Genomic DNA, 19,336 nt, shown 5'->3' with positions numbered 1-19,336 from the left:
GGGCTTGTTTTGGTTCTCCGGAGGAACGACAAGCCCTCCATGTTGGAAAGTGGCGAGTGAGAGCACTTGCAACAGTGAGTTAAACAGAGGCTAAGAGTATGTGTATTACCCTTCTAACAATACACTCTCTGTGGTTGTTCTTGAGACATGAATCTCTCAAAATTTGGTATATGTTATTTTCAAGGGCATGCATGGTTAATTAAGAACCACAAGTGCATGCGTCTTTATTGCAAGTCTCAATTTCTCGCAGATTGGTAGCCGTTCAAATATCATGTCTCTATGACATGTACTTGAATCAGAGAGATTTTTTAGTATGCTGGAAATACAAGGCAGAACATCACATATCATTATATAAATTGAGGGACACTTGAAAAAATTATTCTTCTAATTGTATAATGACTTCCGCTTCGTGTTCTGGACATACTGAAACATTCTCCTTGAACTAGGAGTACTAATCAATGCATTTCTGTAGCAGTTGGCTTGGGCAAGATTTATAATAGGGAACTTTTCAAGTTTTTTTCATTAGTTTTCATTTTATAATAGGCGTGGTCCATGAAGGGTCATATTAAATCAAGTGTTGTCTATTTTCCAATTCACCATTTAATATCATCCAAGCAAACATTAACTGAATCTAAAATCGTTTATTTATCTAATGGTTATCCAATAAATCGACAAATTTACCATGTTTTTCACTAAACTGTTTATGATTTGTTTTTAAATGGTAATTTAGAAAGTAGACAAGTTTGATCATCAAACATCATTACATGATAAGAAAGAGAGCTGAGATGATCCACGTGAGGTCGCTAGAATCTCCCTCCAAAACGGGTTGTTAGTATTGTCTTGTACTTCCACTCCTCCACCACCATATGTCTTAATTCACACCATATAGTATTCTATATTAGTTTTGTACCATAAATTAATGGAGGGGTTTTTTAGTCAAATGGTCTCTGAGATTTGCATAACACATCATTTTGGTTCTTGAGATTTAAAATTAATAGAAGTGGTCTCTGAGATTGTCTATCATCTATTATTTTAGTCATTCCGTTAAAAAGCTCTGTTAGGGTATAACACATAACTTTGGTCCCTGAGATTTGCAAAACACATAATTTAGGTTCTTGAGATTTGTATAACACATAACTTTGGTCCCTGATATTGTCCACCATTCATAATTTTGATCATTCCGTTAAAAAGCTTAGGGACCACTTAAAGGAGTTTTTTAATGGAATGACTAAAATAATGGATGGTGGACAATCACAGGGACTACTTCTATTAATTTTAAATCTCAATGACCAAAGTTATGTGTTATGAAAATCTTATGAACCATTTTGGCTGAAAAGCCTTAAAGGAGGTCTAACTTTTTAGTGAGAAGATTGAAATGGTTATATGTAACTGGGCCAAATTAACATTTGCCCAATTGCCAAGCAAGGCATATAGTTCTGAAGACTCCGAACTAATGGCCGGTCCTAAGCCCAACTTTACTATTGTTGGTCCGGGCCCGAAAAACTATTTAATCATGTCAAACCTGGGCTCGAGAGACGTAGAACTTTGTTCGAGTACGTGATACAATGTTATTTTGTTTGGTCTTTTACATAAATGCTCGTTGTACTAAGTACTTTAAGCTTTGTTAAGGTACATTGTTCATGCTATCCAATATTGAGGAGATCCTTTTTTGAACTCATACATGTTTCTGTAGGTCATACTATAACAAATTTGTCTAAAAATATGTGCACCCATATTTTTCCATTACGGCATGCAATTCGTGTCTTTTTTTGCCGCCATTCTTGAAAAGCATACCTATCAAAGCAAATACGATTACCTCGATGAGATATTCCTTTCATTCTTTCTATGTGTTGTTTATGTGACGATGTTCGATAGCGGAGGCAAAGCCAAACTGGAGGTGGCCCATCCCTAAAAACATAAAAAGTACAGAGTGTGTTTACTTTGTTACGAAATTTCTTTGCTTGTATGAAATTAGGAACAAAAATATGAATTTTTCAATAAAATATTAGTAGGGTTTGAGATGGAACTCTAATTTTCATACATGATTAAATATAGTTATTTTCTCGTTTTATGTTTTAAGGAAATCATATAGTTATTTTCTCGGTTTATGTTTTAAGGATGATTTCTCGTTTACCACACCCCCTCCTCCTCTATTCCTCCTCCGCCCTCCGCCCTCCGCCCTCCACCCTCCTCCGCCTCTTCTCTTCGGGGTGAAATTCTAACTCCACCTATGAAGATGTTATTATAGATTAAACATGAATTCTCCAAGAATCAACGATCTTAAATCATATCTCCATACGTAGCCAATTGACTGTAACATAGTTCAATTAATTCAACATCGAGAAGTCTCAAAGAAAAACAAAGAAGTGAACGTTCCAAGAAACAAACAAATATAGATAATTTTAAATAATATCATTGTGTGGAGGGGAGGCAAAGGATCGAGTACTCCACCGAAATGGAGGAGGGGTATTAGTGGACTCTCCACTTATAATATGTCCTCTAATTACAATTTTTCGACCTTGTTCCTATCTGATGTCCTATCCTACATATATTGATATATAAATTTAAGGAGACCGCGACCAAACTTTTGTGGCCCGCACAAATTTTGGGAAGATTTTTTTAGTCTGCTGAGAACATGGCTTAGTACACAAGTGTAATAATATAGTTGATTAGATTTTTTTTTTTTTTTTAACTTCAAATCAATTGTATTATGACAATTGCTATATTGGGTCGTGTTCCTGACACATTAAAAACGGCTGATATGGTTAATGGGTTAATTAAGGCTGCATATAGTATTTAGTTAGGAAGAGTCACGTTGCTTCTAGACTAGTGATGCTTTTGGGACTAGAAAATATGGTTTTCTTAAATAATTAATGTAGGATCAATGATTAATCATAAGTGTGTGACATGCACTTGAAAGTTGTTTTGGAATATATGATATGAATATATCTGTTACTGCTTATATCACTATTTATCATAAGTGTGTGACATGCACTTGAAAGTTGTGGTGGAATATATGATATGAATATATCTGTTACTGCTTATATCACTATTTATCATAAATGTGTGACATGCACTTGAAAATTGTGGTGGAATATATGATATGAATATATCTGTTACTGCTTATATCACTATTTGTGATTTGGCAAACTCCTGATATGCACACTTTCTCTACCTAACATCATATCATCATGTCAATAAGTAGTTATAATTTTTTATTTTTTTTAAATGTTGTTTATGAAAATTATTTAGTTATAATTTAAGAAATGTTATTTATTGTGAATAGAATTTTTATTAAGAATGTGATTGTGTATTATTAATTAAGAATGTCATTTGAAGATAAAATCTTCATAGGTTTGTATTACTTGCAATGCAAGAAAAAGAGCTTATCATGATTAGTATAAATAAAGGTACAAGGTCAATGGATGAGGACACAATTCTCATACACATGAGTCATTCTCTCTCTCTTTGTCGTCCCCTCTCTGCACCCACTTTTATAATTAGTTTCACAACATTATTTTCTTTCTAATACAAAGTGATTTTTTTTTCATGCATACTTTTGTAAGTGAATACGATCACGATTTAATTTCTTTTAATTCAAATAATTTTTTAATTAAATAAACTAAAAAATAATTAAACTATAAAGTTGAGGGGAACGTTATGTTTGGAATATGATGTGTGAATGATCTATGTAATGATAATTTTTTTTTGTCAACTAATAGATTTTGTTAGATTAGCTAACAATGAGGTTTAAATCTACACCGTCATGCAAAAGCTCAACATATTTCTATGACTGTGAAAAATGACCACTTGCTATATAATGATAATATATTTTGACCACTATTGCATTTTCATAATGTTCATCACCGAGTGATTAATTGTTTCCTACCATCAATCATTATGATTTAGAAATTTATATTGCCTTAGCCAAAAGTATATAAGGAGCTCATCTTTCGGTACGAATTTGGTACCAACCCATTATCTCAGTTAAACCTTTTAAAAAATAAATGGACCGTGAAAAATTATTTACCTTCCACTTTTAGGCCATGATTCTGAAAAATGTTTTGACGACAAGTAACTTGGTCATATCAAATTAAGTAGTTTTTTTTTTTTTTAAAGATCAGCTGGCGGCTACTAGTCACTCTTTTGAAGATAGGGAAAACCCACATAAGCATTTCAGTATCTCCCTAACCATCATCGTGTGTGATTCTTAAGCACTAGATTGAAGCTTCTGATTTGGTGTTAGACAAAGCATTGTGTCCATTATTCAAGCCTTCATGATCTTTTAGAAGGCGTAAAAACAATTTCAACGGCGAAAGAAATTAAAGGCATAAACATACTCAAAATTTATAGTGAATGGAGTTTTAATCTGGTACGTAATCAACATTATCAACCTTTATTTATAAGTTCAATGCGTTAGATAGTTTTTTTTGACAAGCAACAATATTTGGTATTTCATTACTCAACCGAGAGCAATACATAAGCATCAATTGGGTACAATCCTCTAGTAACAAAAAAAAAATAAAAATAAAAAAAATAATAAAAAAAAAAGATTTGGAGATTAATTTGCTCAAATGAGATAATAATGGTAAACCCCTAAGCAGCTACCACATGTACGAGAACTTCCTACAACACCCATACAAACTTGTCATAGAAACAACATATAACAGATTTGTATAGGTGATTGCAAATAGTTGCCGCCAAATAGTGCGGTCACATAAAGTCATCTTGTGAGTGAGACCCCATGAAGTCATCATTAGTAGACGAGACCACATAATACAACGCTTAAAGCAAAAGCCAAATATAGCTATCGTTGTGGCGCAGCCACAACACTCACTAGGTGAGACAATTAAGCTTAGACTAAACTAGCTCAAAACTAAACTAAACTAGGCTAAAATAAACTAATGGAACCACAAAATGGACACCATACGATGGAAAGATAGGACCCTCAGGCAAGGACCATAGCGGTGCCACAACACAAGACGGGTCTGGTTGCCATATCCACAAATCCAACAGAGCAGAAACAATGAACCGCATGCGACAAAGGTTCCAAATGTGACCACCGACAAGAAGCCCAAACAGAGCCACCGCAATATTTGCGTGCCCAAACCAAAGCAGCACCACCATGGAGGTGCTGTGCTCTAATTCAAGCGGGGATTTCGACAAGTCCAGAACACCAAAGCAGGGTGACGAAACGTGGCTCCAACCCACCAACAACTGCAATTCCAAGCACAGATCACGCGCCATACCCTGAGGCAGGGAAATGGCCTTGAGCAAGGCATAACCCGGATCTGGGGGAAGCGTGAAGCTAAGAGTCAAAGCGGTGGGGGACAAGACCCATTTGCATCCATAGACCTGTAATAACGTGGGAAATTTTTTTTAAATATATGAATTAGATATTCATAATTATGAATATGAGGAAAGAATCGAGAATTTATATTAATTTATTTGAATTTAGTTTTAAATTAAGTTAGTTACGAAGTTTGAAGTTTGGAGATTAATTATTTAAAATATGTAGATCTTTTGAGGTCACAATTTATATTTTTGAATAGAACTCAATCTCACGAACATGTAGGCGTAAACCGTTCGTGAAACGAAGTTATAACGAAAAAGTTATTAACGTTTAAAGTCAGAAATATTTTGGTAATTTTACTTTATTTTAGAAGGCTCCAGAAAATCTGGAGCAAAGAGTTATGCCATGTGTGTGGCTGGGATGAAAGCAATAGGAGAAATGGACGACTGGGATGAAAAGTAAAGAATAAGAAAGGAGAGAAGGAAGAAAGGAGAAAAAGGGGAGGACCAATCAGAAAGAAAAAAAAGGAGGGGAAAGGAGAGAAGAAGAAAAAGAAAAGGAAAAAAAAAGGGGGGTGGGCCGACCCGCATAACCTTCGGACCCGACCCGTGTAGCCCCTTCTCGGGCCTTTTCTATTGATTTTCCGGCAAATCAAACCACCTACCCACTTGGGAAACACTTTAAGACCTTCCCTCTTTTCATTCCACCCAAAGTTTGATGGAATTCGACCTTAAAAATGAGAAACCCGCACGGTGGGTGCGGCGGGTTCTTGTGTAAATTCCTCAAATCCTGAAATGTTTTCCCTTAATTACCACCACCATTATACTTCCCTTGAGGCCTGAAATAAAGCCCATGCATTGGTTGGGGCGTTGTAAGATCCCACATCGTCCAGGGATGATGATTCTGTAAGCCTTATATGTATATTCCCATCTCTACCTAGCACGAGACCTTTTGGGAGCTCACTGGCTTCGGAGTTCATCGGAACTCTGAAGTTAAGCGAGTTCAGCGTGATCGAATTCAAAATGAACAATATCGTGCTACGATGGATCTCTACCTAACACGAAACCTTTTGAGCTTAAATTGAAAATTCTATACATCCGATGAATGACATGCATTAGAGTAACATATTATTAGATGTGTACTCAAGAATTTTTAACAAAAAATTGAATGATCAAGAATCTCGCTGCGTGCATACTAGAAATAACCTTAGGTTAACTTTATTTGTTTCTTTTCTAAGTCCGAGAGCGTGGGCCATAAGGTGGATGATTATCGATGATAGTGCATCATCCAATAACGATGTAAAAGTAAGAGGAAATCAGAACAAAGGGCGAAAGAAAGAGACGAGTTTGACATACAGTGATACAAGTCAAACGAATGTACGGGTGATGGTTTCCGTGGCACGGACTTAAAAGATAAAAAGTTGTTTGCCTATTGTTAAGTTGGTAGGTTTAGGTATATGTCCCCTGTCGCTACCAAAGCTTCTTAAAGTAGTTGAACTCTTCATCATTTATCCCAAATCCTAATTGCTTTGCTGACACATCGGAAGTTATATATAAAAATAAAGAAAAATTAACGAAAAGAGCTTAAAAATTTTGAGTTTAACAATAAGAATAATATAAAAGGTAAAGTGAATAGTACTATAATTGACTTTTTAGTGTAAAAATATGATTTTTTTTGTTAAAATGAACAGTACCATAAGCTTTTTGTTAAAGTTCCCAAAAAACAAACCCAAATGGTCATTTTTTTTTTAATTTTTTTTAAAGGGAGACAAATAGTGGTAAGTTATGGTTATCCACTCATTTCAAGGGTCCCGAACGGTCATTTTTGAATAGTATTCTGGAACATTAGAGAATTAAGAAACGTTTTCAAAATTTGATTAATAATATAAAAGATGAATGAAAAAAATACCCTAAAGTTGTTTATGTAGTCATAGGAAAAATCCTAAATGCAAATGAAAAAAAAAACTAATTCAAGATTACAAAAGTTTTGAAAACACTCCTAAAACTTTAAAGCTATTCTAACCTTTAAACGTTGTTAAAACATCAAAATTAAACACCGAAAATGTATCATGAGGCCAAATCAGATACCGAAAACCTTGAAAACAATATTCACCGCAACTAGCCCGAACTTGCTGTTTGATAAGCTTTTCTAGCTGCTCATCATTTGCTCTTTTTGTGTTGTATACAATGTACATGGCTGAAATATGCCCTATGTAAAAAAGATTAGGGATTCATATTCACTCCAAATAATTTACATATTATGAGGTTTACATTCTTATATTACATGAGAGCGACAAACACAAAGATGTATTCACCATAAATTAATTATTCACGAGGATGTATACACGAAGATATGTTCTGATTTGTATTACTTAATGTTTTGCTTCACAACAGTTCATGTTATGTTTTTATGCCTATAAATAGTGCTCAAGGTTCAAAACTTAACATATATATTAATCTTTGATGATTGGAAGCTATAGCCTATATTCCTTGTTAATTTGAAGACAAATTTGGAACACTGACTTCAATTTTCTTTATATATCTATAAAAAGAGGAATTTAAACTTGAAATCTCTACCAACATTACAAAATAAAACTATCACAAGAAAAACTTAAATTATATATTTGGATGGTCTTACGTATGACACTTAAATTAAATTTCATTAGTGGTTGTGACCATCATCATTCGTAAATATTTTTCAACCCCGCGTTGGATTCGTGTCCAATTAGCTCATAGATAGAGCTTTGTTGTGGAAGGTACTAATCGTACTTGAACAAAGATGATAGGTGCATGCATCATTTTTCCAACCAAGATTCGAATTCTCCAACAAAAGTAGTTTTAAATTAAGAGCGCCAATCGTGCTATGGTCTATTATTCCAAAACTTAATTAATTAGACCTAAATCTAGGTTTTACCTTTTGTTCATTAGTCAATTGATTGTGCTAATATATGGTTGGATGTTAAAAATATGTATATATGAGTATAAATTTTTTAGGCCCAACATATGATTCACTACCAACATTATCAATTTTGTCTGTAAATTTGATCACCAATTACTATGGGTAGGCTTTTATCACAAAAAGTCTCGATGATATTAAGGGCTGGTTTGGTATTGCTGTGCTTTGAAAAAAAGCTGATTCTGCTATGCTGTGAGAATAAGCGGCTGTGAAAAAAACAGCAGAGTGTTTGGTAAACTTTTTTGTAAAAGTGCTTTTGGAAAAAAAAAAAAACAGTATTATAGTGTTTGATAAACTTTTATGTAAAATAGATGTGAAAAAAACCGATTTTTCAAAGCTGGGTTTTGCAGCTTCTTGTTTTTGGCTTTTTTCACCCAAAACTGTAAAAAAAAACTGAAGCTGAATGTTTACCAAACACAAAAACAGCTCCCAGCTTTTTTTGATAGCAGCTTTTTTCAGAATCACCTCAGTACCAAACCAGGTCTAAGAGTAGAATTTTCTCATATACAAGTCATTTTGTTATATTTTCGATGTGAGATTCTATTCTCCAACAAGAAGGATAGTGTGTATTCAAATGACCTTGTATAAGCAAGCTAAGTTGTGAGGCTGGGTAGAATGATGAGTATAAGTATGCTACATCTAGGATTCGAAACCCCTCTAATCTAAAAAAAGGAAAAAAAATGCACATGACTCATGATCATTTACAAATTTTACCCCATCTTCCCTGCCTCACTCATTACTCTTCTTTAGTGCTGGACGACAGAAAGATTTTTAATTAATTTGGTGGAGGTCAAATCTTTAATGGAAGAGCTCCACGTATGGCGCATTGTCTTGCCATTTTTAGCCAAGAAAATGTAAGGTTCCCTGGTCCAACAAGTTAACAAAATTTGATTTGAAACTTTGTTTAGAACTCGTACTAGTACTATAGTTATAATCAAAGAGAGACTGAGTGGCTCTATGAATCCAGTCCATGCGATTCAAGAAGTTGTTTCGTTTTTGTCTACAGTTGCTTAATCAAAATTTTAATTAGTGACGTTTATTAATTGATGCTCTATCCTACGCAGGTGGTTGTTAACTGAAAGATCCATTTAAAAGAATTAAGAGTACATGCACATCTGTATATGCATTAATTTGATCAGGATGATGCTAATTTATCCTGTAATTAAGTATAAGAACAGATTCAGAAATAAAAAATTCCTGGCTAGCTCAACGTAGGCAAATTGTTGACAGTTGAAATGTATGCTGTCAAGCTTAGGCATAAGGTCATGTTCATGTTATCTAACTAAAATTAGGTCATTACTTTCTTAATTTAATTTCTAAGCTTTTTATTCATAGTTTCATTAGTTCATCCTTTCTTTTTCAGCCCAATTTATTGGTTTGTGCTTCTCATTTCTTGCCTCTTTCTTAGAATACAAGCGTGCAGAGTCATGCACCACGTATACATATAATTATCAATTGCACAACATCCTTTATGAAAATTAATCGTAGTGATTGATGGTTCTTCAATACTCTTAATTCATATGATTTCATATATGAAGAATGTAGAATATACGTGGACTATGTCCACAGAGTTCAAAACCACCAATGTAACTAAAAACATATAAACTATAACATATGTGAGGATGTGAAGGTAAAAAGAGTCCCACATTGGTGAAAAAGGAAACCTTGCAAGGGCTTATAAGAGGTTGGGCTATTCCCAATATTGCAAATCGATTGTATAGTAGAACCTCAACTTTTTTTTCATGGTATCAGAGTAGGTTGTCCCATGTATAAAGTTCAATGGCCACACGTGTTCCACATCATCGGAGCTCAACGGCCACACATGTTTCACATCATCTGAGTTGTGTTGTCCACGTGTATTGCTAATTGGTTTTATGGTGAAACCTCTACTTTCTTCAGGATATCAGAGCAAGTTGGCCCATGTGTGAAGTTCAATGGCCACACGTGCTCCACGTCACCCAATTCGTGTTGTCCATGTGTTTGGCTTGAAAATTCACCACACGTGAAGGGGCATGTGAGGCTGTGAAGGTAAAAAGAGTTTCACATTGGTGAAAGAGAAACCTTGGAATGACTTTAAGAGGTTGGGTTATTCCACATTGGTGAAGGAGAAACCTTGGAATGACTTTAAGAGGTTGGGTTATTCCCCATATTGCCAATTAGTTTTATGGTGGAACCTTAACTTTCTCCAACAAATAGTTCCCAACTTTCTGTTAATTTTGAAGGGAAACAAATCATATTAGAAGAAGTCACTTAGTACTGTGGTCTAGTGGTTAGTACTACGATTTAATAATATTCCTCTTTACTTGTAAGTGAGAGATTTTAGGTTCGATTCTTGCCGAAGGCGAATTTGAACCACATTATTGTTAGTCCATTTTAAAGCTTATCCCACTTCCCCATCCCTTTAATATAGATAATATCATTTGTTCCAAAAACAAAATCTTCTTAGGAGAAGCTAGCCAACATGATCACGTAACAGCCAACGAAATCGTCTATGGCCAACATAAAAAGATGTTTACCAAGAAAATGCTATAAGAACCATAGAAAATAGAGCGTGGCATCTCCACTATGAGTAAAACGTGGTGTCATTTTCTATTTGATCATCACTGGGTGACTTAATAGGCGTCAGTGTACGTTTTTAGCATTTTTAAATCTAAGATATTTCAGATTTTTGTCACTTAATATTACGGTTTGATGGTATTTCTTTTTATTTGAAAGTGAGATGTCTATAGGTTTGAATCTCATAGATGACGAATTCGATACCAAATTGAGTTGTCGATTGTGTGGCTTAACTGAACCCACCTCCCCTTAGTGTAAAAATATCTATGTATTAAAAAAAAAAAAGATATTCCAGATTTTATATCCTTTTTTATTTGTTTTTTATTTGTTTTCAGACATCTTTTTTAAAGAAGAATTGATTGGTTATTTCTCCCCTAATTTGTGATATCCGATTATACTTTATCACACGATCAGCCACGCGTTTTCTTATTCCAACCTTTCTTAAGTATTTTATTGTACAAATGCATACAAGAATATATTTTATCCAAAAAAAAAAAAAAAAACAGTCACTCGCTCACGGATGTAATTAACTCTGAATACATTAAGTATATTATCAAGCCTACATGTATCAATGATTTGTTGATCAACCTTGCATGATACGCGACACTGAAAACCTTCGCATGTTTGCAAGTTGTGAGCACTAAGCTTGGTGGTCAACCACAACGATGAAAATGCGATAACAATTTATCTGCGGCATTGGCACAATATTGCGCATAGAAAAATGTTGTTGCGAAAAGACAATTCTCCATATATATATATATATATATATATATATATATTATATACTGAATTGGCATTGGCACATTGCATAGAAGGGACTCTCGTGCCTGCAAGCGTGCTCCACTAAGGTGACTATAATTTTAATAATTTCATTCAAGAGTTCAAAACCCTACTTCTGATAAATGCGCACGTACAGTCAATGTTGGTTTTGAGGCACGTCACAAATTTATAGGGCACTGCCTTTAAATTGAAGTGCAACACCCCTGCTAGCTAGGTCCACTTTAGGTTAATAGGTACCATATAATATATGTTCCCACTTTGGCTACTTTTCTAGGGAGAGTCGTGTATATATAAACACGATATCTCCCTTCCAAATTTCACAACTACAAAGTGAGTCATTTTGTCTAGCTAAAACAAGAAAAAAAAACTAACAGAATATTTCTATTAATATTTCTTATTAGTGATTTATGGGTTCAACCGTGATAACTATTCCGGCAGATGGGGAGCTTGCTCGTCCCAAAAATATTCAAGACAAAGATGAGAGGCAGAAGTTTTCTATTTTTGGAATTATTTCCAATCTTACACTTAGAGTACTTGATCAGAAAAGCAAGCAAGATATGAGAAAGCTGCTTCACAGCATCAAGGTTGGAGTTGCCCTAGTTTTGGTTTCACTTCTCTATCTTCTGGATCCTCTCTATGAGCAAGTTGGAGAGAATGCCATGTGGGCTATAATGACCGTCATCGTCATTTTTGAGTTTTATGCAGGTTCGCTCTACTTTTCCGGGTTACTTTGGAATGTTTTGCTCTTCTTTATGCAACAAAAAAAATGTCATTAAGTTACTAATTCATGTTTTAATTAACTTTGTGTACATTTAATAATTAAGTATGGTAACAATTTTTTTCTTTTTTCAGGTGCTACACTTAGTAAGGGCTTAAACCGTGGATTCGGAACAATTTTAGGAGGTGTATTGGGGTGTTCAGCGGCAACTTTTGCTCGAGAAGTTGGTAGAATGGGCAAGGGCAACGCCGTGATTATCGGTTCTTTGGTGTTTGTCATCGGTAAGATAGTGCTCGGCTATAATTTCGTGACGTAACTTTTATAATGCGTAGTCTAATATTGTACAAAGTTGGCCCCCAAAGAATTTGGAACTTCCATCTTAACCTAGAGGATCATGGCGCATTATCCACGTGCATTACTATAGATTTTAAATGGTAGTTGATGACGAATTGTCATCATATATATATATATATATATATGACATTTTGGACGGTAGAAATCTTATTGCATAAGAAAAAAAATGAGGGCAAAGAAGATAAACTAGTAACTACGTAAATCTTACATTTTATTATATTTCAGGTATATCTGTGACATATTTTAGATTAGTGCCAAGTATCAAGAAAAGATATGACTATGGAGTCATGATCTTCATCCTGACCTTCAATCTAGTAATCGTATCGGGTTTACGTGCCGAAAAAGTGTTGGAATTAGCTCGTAATCGTCTTTCAACGATCGGAATGGGATTTGCAGTATGCATATTCATAAGCTTGCTAGTCTTCCCAACATGGGCTAGTGATGAACTTCATGACTCCACAGCTCATAAATTTCAACTCCTTGCAGATTCAATTGAAGGTAATAGTTAAAGCATGTATTAATTTGTGTTGGTGATTAAAGTAAACGAATGAACCATTTAATTAAGTAAAAAATTAACCATTGTGCGCCCATAATTGATTTGCAGGATGCTTGGAGAATTACTTCAGATTGGACAAGGAAAATATAAAGGATGACCAGCCTAGGTCCATTTCTAGTAGATGCAAGTCGGTGTTGCACTCCAAGTCCAAGGATGAGACACTGGTATAATACTATTTCATGCACATTTAATCGAGAGCGTTGTATGTACCGCATAGTAATCCACTTCTTATTAAAAATAGTGGTTCATCAAATATGAATAAATAATATTATTCTTGTATAAATTATAAGCAAAAAAGTGAGCTCACAGTGTTCTATAATATATTATGTATGTCAGGCAAATTTTGCGAAGTGGGAACCATGGCATGGAAAGTTTGGTCTCAACTACCCCTGGACAAAATACCTGCAAGTTGGAGAGCTCCTTCGAGAGCTAGCTACCATTGTCATTTCCCTCAAAGGTTGTCTTCAATCTCCTAGACAGGTACATATATACATATATAACATGCACTCTTTGGCATTTGCTTAAATTAATTTTGGTTCATCTTCTTTCGAAGAAAAATTCTCAAGCTGGTTCAAATTATGTGTGATTTTAGCCATCGTCGAGTCTGAGGCAGTCGATCGAAGAACCCTGTGAAGCTGTAGGGTTGACACTTGCATGGAGCCTAAGAGAGGTTGGAGAGAACCTTGTGAAGATGAGAAGATGCAACCGGGAGTCTGTGATAGTGCCCAAATTGAAGTCAATGAGACTAGAGCTGAGCTCCATTGTTTCTCCTTCCAAGTTTGGACCAATAGAGAATGTTGATGGACTTGCAATTGCAAGCTTTGTCTTCTTGTTGGCAGAGATGGTTGAAAAGGTGGAAGAATTGGCAAGGGAGATTGAAGAACTTGGAGAGCTTGCTGGTTTTCATACTAAATAGCTATAGCTAAGTCTATATATATACTTTAATATTCTTAACTGTGGTACATAACCATTTTCCAAATTTTGGCCTAAAAAACTCCATGTATGTTCTGAAATTATGGGACTTTGGAGAGGATGCGTAGCTACCTAGATTTACGTGTGTATATATATATATATATATATATATATATTAATCAGCCGTGTAACTGAAACAATGACAGATTTTCATATAATAGATGGTTGAGATTGTTGGAGAGTTGACCTTTTGTAATCAGTTTAGTTACCTATTTGAGTCTTTGTAATCAGATTGTAATTAGGTTATTTGATGTTTCTTTCCTTGTAAAACACTCTTGTACATTATATATTTTCCTCCTTGGTGAGAAGAATGATATCAGAAAATTAAGCCCCAAAGATAAGTTCTAATTAGCATGGTATCATAGCAGAGATCCTAGGATTTCTACAATGCATGTTCCCTCAAGCAAACTCGACCCTCCCATGGAGAACCTACCACCACTCCACGGTAAAAACAACCTCATCCTAACCGATCATACCCTTATACTAAACACTACAATCCTAAACACTACTACCCTAACCGACCCTACCATGAATCCTCCTCTTGTTTCGAGTTCTTCCGACATGCCTCCGGAGTCCTCAGGTAACTATGGTTATGCTTTTAATATGAATAATGGTGATCCTCAGTCCGATTGGATCATTGACTCCGGTGCCACATACCATATGACCTATGACCCCACTGATTTAGCTTGTGATACTGTTTCACTTCAACGAAATATTACTAATGCTAATAGTGCCACCTTACCGGTAATTAGCACTGGCGCTGGCACTATATGCCTCATGCCTACCCTCTCTTTGCCGCATACACTACTTGTACCTTCACTAAAGCATAAATTGATGTCTCCTGGCTAAGCTACTGAGCAATTGAACTGTTGTGTACTATTGTATCTGAAGTTTTGTCTTATTCAGGATATTCTCACGAAGGAGATAATTGGTCGTGGTACTAAGAGTGGGGATCTTTATTTTGTGGACGATGTCAGAACAGGACGGGTCAATCTCGCCCAAAGAGCTGTTGATCACAAGCGGCATCAGATATGGTTATGGCATCACCGATTGGGTCATCTGTCTTTCAGTTATTTACTTCATATGTTTCTGGATTTATTTGTTGGTTGTTCGATTTCAGACTTTAAATGTGACACTTGCATACTTGCCAAGAGTCACAGTGTTTCTTATCCATTGAATTCTAATAAAAGTGTTATTCCTTTTGGTCTTGTTCATTCGAATGTTTGGGGACCATCTCCAATTACTATGGTATTAGGTGGTTTGTAACTTTCATAGATGATTGCACATGGATGACATGGTTATACCTTCTTAAGCATAAAAGTGATGTGTTTCTGGCGTTTAAGACATTCCACACCATGGTTCAAACACAGTATTCTACTACAATCTGAATTTTGCGTTTTGATAATGGCGGTGAATATGTTAATAATGATTTTACACATTATTTAACTAATCACGAAATCCTCCACAAGATCTTGTCCTCAGACTCCTCAACAAAATGGGGTGGCTGAGCGCAAAAATCGTCATCTATTAGAAACGACTCGATCGCTATTGATTGGGGCGAATGTTCCCCGCTCCTCTTGGGATATTGCTCTTCAGACTGCCACTTACCTTATCAACCGCATGCCATCCAAAATGTTGAACTTTCTTACACCTTTGCAAGTTCTTGCTACATTCGTGCCTCTACCGTCCGTTTTAGTGCTCCCACCGCAAGTTTTTGGATGTGTTGCTTTTGTTCATCTACATAAAAATTATCAGAAAAAACTTGACCCATGTGTTATCCGTTGCATTTTTATAGGGTATGGACTACATCAGAAAGGGTACCATTGCTACCACCCTCATTCACATCAGATTTATACTACCATGGATGTTACTTTTTTCGAGTTTGAGATGTATTACACTTTGGCTTCTTCCAACCCTCCTCTTAAGGGGGAGACACTACATAACGAGCAAGTTTGGACCATGGTTACTAGCATTGATCTTCTGCTTGCACTATTAGCCAAGCTTGCAGTGGCTACACTGCCAGCCTAACCAATAGAAGCAACATCGCTGCCCACAGAACCAGCGACAAGCATGACAGTGCCGTCCTCACCCATGGCACCAGTGCTGCCACTTGCCGATCTTGAAACTTCTATTGATACTACTCCCCCTCATCTCCAAATATAGTACCACCAGATGACCATACTCCTGAGAATATTCCTGAGGTAAGCTATACTATCCCTATTGATAATACCATTGTTCCGAATTATCAATTACCTTTCAGGCATAACAGGGGAAAACCACCCAATCGATATTCACCGGACACAACGAAAGGCTCTAAATACCCTATTGCCAACTATGTGTCATCACAGAAGTTATCAAAACCTGGCAAAGCTTTTGTACAACAAATATCCAATGATAACACACCAAGTTCATTAAAGGAGGCACTATCTGACGATCGATGGACCAAGGCAATGGATGAAGAAATGACTGCACTCCAGAAAAATCAAACGTGGGATTTAGTTCCGCTTCCCCAAGGAAATAAGAGAGTTGGGTGTCGATGTGTGTACACCAAGTACAATGCTGATGAGCCTGTTGAACGATACAAAGCACGATTGGTGGCCAAGGGATACACTTAGATGTATGGTGTTGATTATACAGAGACATTTGCCCCAGTAGCAAAGATTAATACGGTAAGAGTATTGCTTTCATTGGCTGCCAACTTAGATTGGCCATTACAGCAATTTGATGTGAAAAAGGCTTTTTTTCATGGTAATCTTAAAGAAGAAGTATATATGGATATTCCTCCTGGTTATGCATCGGTTTTACAACCTGGAGTAGTGTGCAAGTTGAATAAAGCGTTGTATGGGTTGAAGCAATCACCTCGAGCATGGTTTGGTAGATTCCAGACAGCTATGGGTTAAGGCAAAGCAATTCCAATCATACATTTTTCTTGAAATGTCGAATGGGGAGATTGACGGCACTTATCATCTATGTGGACGATATGATTGCTACAGGTGACGACAAAGAGGAAATCTCAAGGCTCAAAGATTACCTAGCAACCAAGTTTGAGATGAAAGATCTTGGTGGTTTGAAATATTTCTTGGGGATAGAAGTAGCTCGATCTAAACAGGGTATATTTATGTCTCAAAGAAAATATGTTCTAGACTTATTAGCTGAAACCAGAATGCTTGATTGTAAACCGGCTGACATCCCCATAATCCAGAATCACCATCTTGCCGTGCACCCTGATCAAGTTCCCACTAACAGAGATCGTTATCAAAGGTTAGTTAGGAGGTTAATTTATTTATCTCACACCAGGCCTGATATTGCATACGCAGTAAGTGTTGTTAGTCAATTTATGCATTCTCGGAGTGAGGCACATATAGGTGCGGTTGAACGTATCCTACAATACCTGAAGTCCTCACCGGGTAGAGGCATCATGTTTTCCAAGAATGATCATTGCCGAATAGAGGGTTACACCGATGCAGATTGGGCAATCAATGTTACTGATCGTCGGTCCACATCTGGTTACTTTACATTTGTGGGAGGAAACTTAGTGACTTGGCTGAGTAAGAAACAAAAAGTGGTTGTTTTATCAAGTGCAGAGGCGGAATATAGGGGTATGGCAAAAGGAGAATGTGAAATATTATGGCTTCGGAGGTTACTTGGTGAACTCGGGTATGCTTCGAATTGAGCCTCGGATTTATTTTGTGATAATAAAGCGGCTATCGATATCTCACACAACCTAATTCAACATAATCGAGGAAGTTGACAAACACTTCATTAAGGAGAAGTTGGATGGGAATATTATTCAATTCCCGTTTGTAAAGTCAGAGGATCAATTGCGGATAACTTAACTAAAGTTGTTGCAAGTCAAGCGTTCTACAACTCTCTTGTCAAGTTAGGCATGAACGACATTTATGCACCAACTTGAGGGGGAGTGTTAGAGAGTTGATCTTTTGTAATTAGTTTAGTTACCTATTTGAGTCCTTGTAATTAGATTGTAATTAGGTTATTTGATGTTTCTTTCCTTATAAAACACTCTTGTACATTATATATTTTCCTCCTTGGTGAGAAGAATGATATCAGAAAATTAAGCCCCAAAGATAAGCTTTAATTAGCAGAGATTACTTCGTTATATGTTATGATTGATCTTATACATGCATATTGTGTGGGAAAGATAAAGAGAATTTGGATCTAGACATGTTGTGCCTAGCTAACTTAGTACTCGAGAAATCTTTATACGGCAACACACTCATAAGGACTAGGATCATTGGGATCCATATATAATCAAGTTTTATGGACTGAAGTGAAGTAAAGGTGACTTATTTGTCAATTTTTTTTGTTATGATCACCCTAAAAAAGCAAACGATGTCTTACCTAGAGTTGCCAAAGCATGTTTAACCTCTAGGTTTTAAATCATTCTTGTTATTGGCAAATAAAGTATAAGAACGTTTTGTAGTCCGATTATATAAGAGGTGAAATGGTTAAAGATTTGCCCAATGTAAAATTTCACACCTTATAAATGTGTTATCGCATACAACAGCTGAATGCACATAAAATTTTCTTCTAACTTAATTTCATCATCACACCATATAAAATATCTACAAAATAGATCAATAGGTTTGGCTTTAATCTCTACCAAGGTCCCTTCACAAAGTTGGGGGCCAAGGTAAGATAAATAGGATGATGACCACTCCAACCGGCATCCATGCTCAGGTCTGAATAATGTCATGATTCTTATAAAATTCAGTTTTCAGAAGCAATACATATAATTTGAGGCGAAATATCTGGTAGATAAACAAATATATAAACAATTCAATAGGATAATCAACGTAAGACCATTCACGTAAGACAAATAAAAAGTATAAAAATAAGGATGCTTACCTAGAAACATTATTATCTGCAGTGATCATGATTAAGATGATCAATAAAAAAAAGAGATAATCCAAAGTTGAAAAACCTCACCTCTGATAATATCAAGGTTGTAACATTCCACATCGCTCAGGGGAGTGGATGATGTAAGCCTTATATGTATATTCCTATCTCTACCTAGCACGAGACTTTTTGGGAGCTCACTAGCTTCGGGTTTCATCGGAATTCTAAAGTTAAGTGAGTTCGGGCGAGAGCATTCCTAGGATGGGTGACCCACTGGGAAGTTCTCATGTGAGTT

General features: G+C 35.9%; 1 protein-coding gene across 1 annotated transcript; it reads left to right on the top strand.

Annotated features, from left to right (window-relative positions):
* The first annotated feature begins 11,991 nt into the window (after positions 1 to 11,991).
* Positions 11,992 to 14,128, top strand: LOC137741627 (aluminum-activated malate transporter 13-like). The gene is made up of 6 exons (XM_068481323.1): positions 11,992 to 12,289; positions 12,437 to 12,583; positions 12,882 to 13,154; positions 13,261 to 13,376; positions 13,549 to 13,692; positions 13,805 to 14,128. The coding sequence occupies exons 1-6, from the start codon at positions 11,992 to 11,994 to the stop codon at positions 14,126 to 14,128; spliced, it is 1,302 nt and encodes a 433-aa protein (XP_068337424.1).
* Positions 14,129 to 19,336: the final 5,208 nt, after the last annotated feature.

Source organism: Pyrus communis, chromosome 8 (assembly GCF_963583255.1).
Source record: "Pyrus communis chromosome 8, drPyrComm1.1, whole genome shotgun sequence".
NCBI lineage: Eukaryota > Viridiplantae > Streptophyta > Magnoliopsida > Rosales > Rosaceae > Pyrus > Pyrus communis.
The sequence above is the reverse complement of the archived record's forward strand: the minus strand, read 5'-3'. Positions and strand labels throughout refer to the sequence as shown.